This window comes from Poromitra crassiceps (genome assembly GCF_964638095.1).
Source record: "Poromitra crassiceps genome assembly, chromosome: 11".
NCBI lineage: Eukaryota > Metazoa > Chordata > Actinopteri > Beryciformes > Melamphaidae > Poromitra > Poromitra crassiceps.
The window spans coordinates 23,678,820-23,684,352 of NC_139643.1; the positions used below are offsets into that span (position 1 = coordinate 23,678,820).

The 5,533-nt window shown below is 48.2% G+C and overlaps 1 protein-coding gene across 1 annotated transcript; it reads right to left on the reverse strand.

Moving 5' to 3' along the window:
* Positions 1–306: 306 nt before the first annotated feature.
* On the reverse strand, positions 307–5,321 carry LOC310785269 (cellular retinoic acid-binding protein 2-like). The gene is made up of 4 exons (XM_083646286.1): positions 4,995–5,321; positions 1,416–1,594; positions 825–941; positions 307–657 (listed from the first exon to the last, which is right to left on the reverse strand). The coding sequence occupies exons 1-4, from the start codon at positions 5,074–5,076 to the stop codon at positions 607–609; spliced, it is 429 nt and encodes a 142-aa protein (XP_083502412.1). The 5' UTR covers positions 5,077–5,321; the 3' UTR covers positions 307–606.
* Positions 5,322–5,533: the final 212 nt, after the last annotated feature.

Below are 5,533 nucleotides of genomic sequence, written 5' to 3' on the forward strand. Positions count from 1 at the left end.
CGACGGTCTTTTTGGGGAGTTTTCAGACTCTAGTAATTGGGCCCGTTTGTGTGCTGCTGCTGCTGCTGTGGTGAAAGAGAGCACACAGAGGGAGGACAAGACGCAGAGGGAGGAGGAGAATGAACGAGGGATGGAGAGGAAAGAGTGTGTAATAATGAGTGGCAGATAATGATGTCAAACAATATTCAGAGAGGAGACGGGGGAATGGGAGGAGGCAGCGTCGTAGAGAACACTTCTTCTGAGAGGGAACACACATTTGGGCTTCTCAAGAAAACACTGACGCATGATCAATCCATATAAAACGGTGTATTAACAAATTGTGAAAGATTTAGAAGCTATAATAAAGTTTGACAAACAAGGAATGTATGACGTCTTTATGTGCTACATAAAGTGATAGAGCAATGAGATCTACAATATAACAAGCAGCTACCAACATCCACTCATGTAAACTGATGCCTCTCTCAACAGCGCACTGTTTGACAAGATCTGACCAAACTCTGACCGCCTGGAAGTAGGATGAGGAAAACAAAAGGGCAAGTAAATGTAAACCATGCATGAAGAACAGAACTGAAGTGCTGTGTGACCGGCCGGCGTCTGTAAGGCTCCTCATTCCCTCACATAAACTCTGGTGCACACCACATCTCCGGCACTCATTGTCTGAAAGAAAACGGCGACAAAAAGACAGACGTTAAAGCCGTTTTTTTTGGCACCATCAAAGCTTGCAAAGTTATCGTTATCATCTAAGTTTTAGGGTCTTATTTAATCTGTAACACGAATGCACTCTCCAAAGTCCTGTATAGATGTCATAAAACAAAAATAATCACCAGTATCAGCTCTCCATCGTTGGTCAGTTCTCGTGTCCAGGCCGTCTTGGGTCCCGCGCCCTTCTGTAACGTCTGTTCACAGCTGATCTTGTTGCCTGTCTCCCACTTAGGAAAACTCTGCAGGGATTCACACAAGAAGACAGGGGCCGTGTATGTGAATGAACGGCAGACATCAGTGAAGCGTCCTGGACCTTATGGGGGGCTTTAGCAAAGCTTGGAGGTTTGGTGATAGCCGCAGCTCAGTCCGCTCTCTGCAGGTTACAACATTGTATAGTCTGTCAGAAGAAGCCATGTCCTTCACCGCTCGCTCAGAATCAAGACATGAAGAGCAGATCCCTGCAGCAGCATCATCATCATCACCACCAAGAATGCCTCTCGAGTTACACTGCAATGGCTTCCATATGTCTCGTCTACTCAGACCTCTAGGCAAGCTATGCTGTCCTTGGCCAAGCGCTCTGCTGGTATGCATGTGTTAATATTATATAGCAATGTCATATGAGAGGTGCCATGGGGGAAGCAGTGTGTGTATCATCATCATTATATGGGAATGTGATATGAGAGGTGCCACGGGGGAGCGGTGTGTTACCGTACCGTGCAGGCCCGTCCGTCCACCGTGGACTCGCCGAAGGACTGGCCCACGGTGAAAGAGACGTGGGTGGTGCGGACGCTGGTGGACGTCTGGATGGACAGCGTCTCTCCCTGCTGGCTGATGTCCACCGCCGGGCTCGAGGCCGCCGCCACCGCGATCTTCCTGAGGAACACGTTCACTCCTGACGACAGGGGAGCAAGCAGACAACAGGATGAACCCAAACAGAATAGACAGCACGACCATATCATCGCTTCAATGGGTGTCCATTTATGGAAGATGGGAGGGGGGAAATATCATCCGAATCATTTTAAATCGGCAATTACATTACTTTGACATGGTTAAAGGAATAGTTCGCCCCAAAATTACGTAAAAATGCATAAAACGTCCATCAGATTTGTCCAAACAGCTTGTGCACTGCAGCATAGTCCATGTGTTTTGTAGCCAAACAATTATACTGTGGGTCCAAAAGTATTTTCCTCACTGACAACACACACACACACACACACACACACACACGCACGCACGCACGCACACACACACACACACACACACACACACACACACACACACACACACACACACACACACACACACACACACACACACACACACACACACACACACTTCTGCTCTTGGTAGCACTTTCTGTAACAAAGCATTGTCGGTGAGGAGAATAGAGGAGTTAATGAGGTATTGGACTGCACAAGCTGTTTGGAGAAATTTGATGGACATTTGATGGCTTTTTGGAGCTGTAAAGAGATGGCCCTGTTCACTTCCATGGTTTTGGAAATGGCTGAGATGGAACTCGGTTAACGTTAAACTCGTCTGTTTGGTGATCCTTTGAAGTTCGACGGAGTTTTGAATGAAATGTCGGTGTGTACTGTATAGATCAGAGGTTTTTCAAAGTGTGGGAGGCGGGCCTCCCCAGGGGGACTCCAAACAGTTTCAGGGGAGGCTCAGTGAATGGAGCGGAAAAAAGATCACCTATTAAAAGGAGATCTCATAGAATAACCTAAATGTGTGATTTGGTTAAAGAGATAGTTCAGAGACAAAGATACAGTAGTTTGGGGGAATTTGACAGTTTTCGCCACTTTTCCAGAGTCAGAAACAAATAAATGCCTCCAAACTCTCTTTGTACTGTATGTATTTGGTGTAGTCTGAAGTGTCAAACAGTGATATCAGGCTATCTTGGCAACAATTGTTGAGTTACTATGGGATCAAATAACAGAATTGTGATCCCATACACATCCAGGAATTGAGCGAGGTGGGGGGGCTTATTCCAAGCTTTGTCTGGGGGGGAGACCCACAGTCTCAGACTTTGAAAACCCCTGCTGTAGATGATGACTGAATGTTCATTTTGGGATGAACTATTCCTTTCATTAGTGCTGACACAGTACAAGACATGGGACTGACACAGCGAGACAAGACATGGGACTGACACAGCGAGACAAGACATGGGACTGACACAGCGAGACAAGACATGGGACTGACACAGCGAGACAAGACATGCGACTGACACAGCGAGACAAAGACATGGGACTGACACAGCGAGACAAGACATGGGACTGACACAGCGAGACAAGACATGCGACTGACACAGCGAGACAAGACGTGCAACTGACACAGCGAGACAAGACATGGGACTGACACAGCGAGACAAGACATGGGACTGACACAGCGAGACAAGACATGGGACTGACACAGCGAGACAAAAGGAAACAAGAGACCTCACACACTGTTTAGTGTCGACAAGATGCATGGTGTGACAGCAGGCTGGAAGGAGCATTCAATGTAGCGACAGGAGCATGATTGGTATGAACAAGGGTGCCGTCACCGATGTGCAAAGTACAACTACGTCGTTGACACATAGACTGATGAGCTTATACTGTATCAACGTCTATGTGCAGATGAGGAGGGCGGGGTCAGTGGAGACGTGATGCTTCTTGCCTGCAGCTTCCCAATGAAAAAAACACTTGTTCGACACGCATAGCAGGAGATGGCTGCAAGTATATGAAATGTGTCTGGATCTTTTCCCCCTCTGTCTCTCCATTTCAGTTGGATTGGTTTCAGAACAAAATGCCAAGACCAAGACTACCCCACATAGGCTACATCTGATTCCGTTTCCCTGAGGCCGGTCCATATTTGCTCATGGAATGGTATAACGGGGGAGAGAGAGAGAGAGAGAGAGAGTTGGGTTGTTGGGGCGGCCCAGGGCAATGACGGAAAGTCAGTCTCAGTGCCTGCTGGCTAGAGGGGCCCAAGTCAAGGCTTAGTTCCGTTTACACTGGCTCTAATTACAATCGCATGAGGAGGACCGTGCTTCAGATGAGCAGAAATCTAACTTTCTTCCACAGGCTATTTGTCTTCTGATTTTTAATGGATGCCATTGGCTGGCCCTCCCCTGACCTCCTTCCCTCCCCCCCTCACTCTCTCTCTCTCTCTCTCTCTCTCTCCTGCTCTATACAGCCTCATACATCAGGAGCAACCTTCCCCACAACATGGGTAGACTGGAGATGTTGAACACTGGAGCAAACAGGAGTCAACTTGTTAAACCACACAGAGCCACTTGTATTCTGAGAGGAAAGGGACTTCACAAGTCTCCCTGAGACCACTGTGATGTCGTGTGTGTCTCTTGTGTGTGTGTGTGTGTGTGTGTGTGTGTGTGTGTGTGTATGTATGTGTGCATCACTGAATGTGTGTGTGTGTGTGTGTGTGTGTGTGTGTGTGTGTGTGTGTGTGTGTGTGTGTGTGTGTGTGTGTGTGTGTGTGTGTGTGAGAGAGAGAGGGAGTGAATTTATGACATCACTGATCATGTCATATACTAGGCATCGATTCCTAGGCTCACTCACTGCGCCGGCTCGCCTGTCCTGCAGCTCGCCGAGCTGGCCCTGCAGCTTGCATTCGCAGCTCGGCTCCTGTGTGGCCTTGCCTGCCCTATTGGCGCATGCACAATGTCTCCCTCTCTCTCTCCCTCAGTCACTCTCCCTCCCTCTCCTCTCTCTCCCTCTCCCTCAGTCTCTCTCCCTCTCCCTCAGTCTCTCTTGTGACTTTGTGTGTTTGAGTGGATTTATGACATCACTGATGATGTCATCAATGGGACAGACAGACAGAGCCCCAGCTCCCATACTGATGATTATAAAATATGATGTAGGCTACATAATACTTTTTTTTAACTGTCTTGTTCTGGAAGATTTTGGACAGGGGGGAAACACACACGCATGCGCGCACACACACACACACACACACACGCACGCACGCACGCACGCACGCACGCACGCGCGCACGCACGCACGCACACACACACACACGCACACGCACACGCACACACGCACACACACACACACACACACACACACACACACACACACACACACACACACACACACACACACACACACACACACACACACATTTACTAAGGAGTAAAACATTTTCAGTAGACACCACCACCACTCTCCTTGTATTCCAGTAACAAACGCACATAGCCTAACGTGACTTCCCTGCAGCAGATCAGAGTTAATTGGATAACCAGCCAGCCTACATAAAATGTCCCAGATGTTGCATGATAGCCGCCTACTCACCCAGTGCTTTCAAAAGTTCTTCGAAATTCTCCGAGGATTTCATTTTCCATTTGCCCGAGAAGTCTGTGATCTTATTCTCCATTTCAATACACGCAGATGCCTCAACGTCGGTTGCAGAAAAATACAAAACTAGTTAGTGAGGACAAACGCTGTGCAGAGCGTGTGTCATTCGCTGGCCCGGGTCCGTCTCTCGCGTACCGTTAACCGGCTTTAATGCGCTCCCTTCTGCCATTCATTGGCTCAAAGCTCTGCAGGATCTGCTGGTCCAGGATCTGCTGGTCCAGCCTGTGCTGGGTGGTGACAGGGAGGGATCATGCATGGCGATTCCCCCCATCCTCCTGATCCACATGGGCTAATCTCCCCCTCTGTGTCTGTCTGCTCCACCTCGAGGCGACATATCAGCAGCATGGTGAAAGATTTGGATCAAATTGTTGCTATACTGGATTGGTCGGGGTGTTGTGTTACTGGTAAATTAAATACATTGTGGCAAATTTATATTATGAAAATGCAGTTCTAATTGTTTAAGAGATGAATTAATG

What these genes read in the sequence shown, in the direction of transcription:
- LOC310785269 (XM_083646286.1), bottom strand. Translation starts at nt 5,076, where the DNA reads ATGGAGAATAAGATCACAGACTTCTCGGGCAAATGGAAAATGAAATCC. An exon ending in AGAACTTTTGAAAGCACTGG is followed by an intron (nt 1,595 to 4,994) that starts GTGAGTAGGCGG and finishes CCCTGTCGTCAG; the next exon opens with GAGTGAACGTGTTCCTCAGG. An exon ending in ACGATGGAGAGCTGATACTG is followed by an intron (nt 658 to 824) that starts GTGATTATTTTT and finishes GTTTTCTTTCAG; the next exon opens with ACAATGAGTGCCGGAGATGT.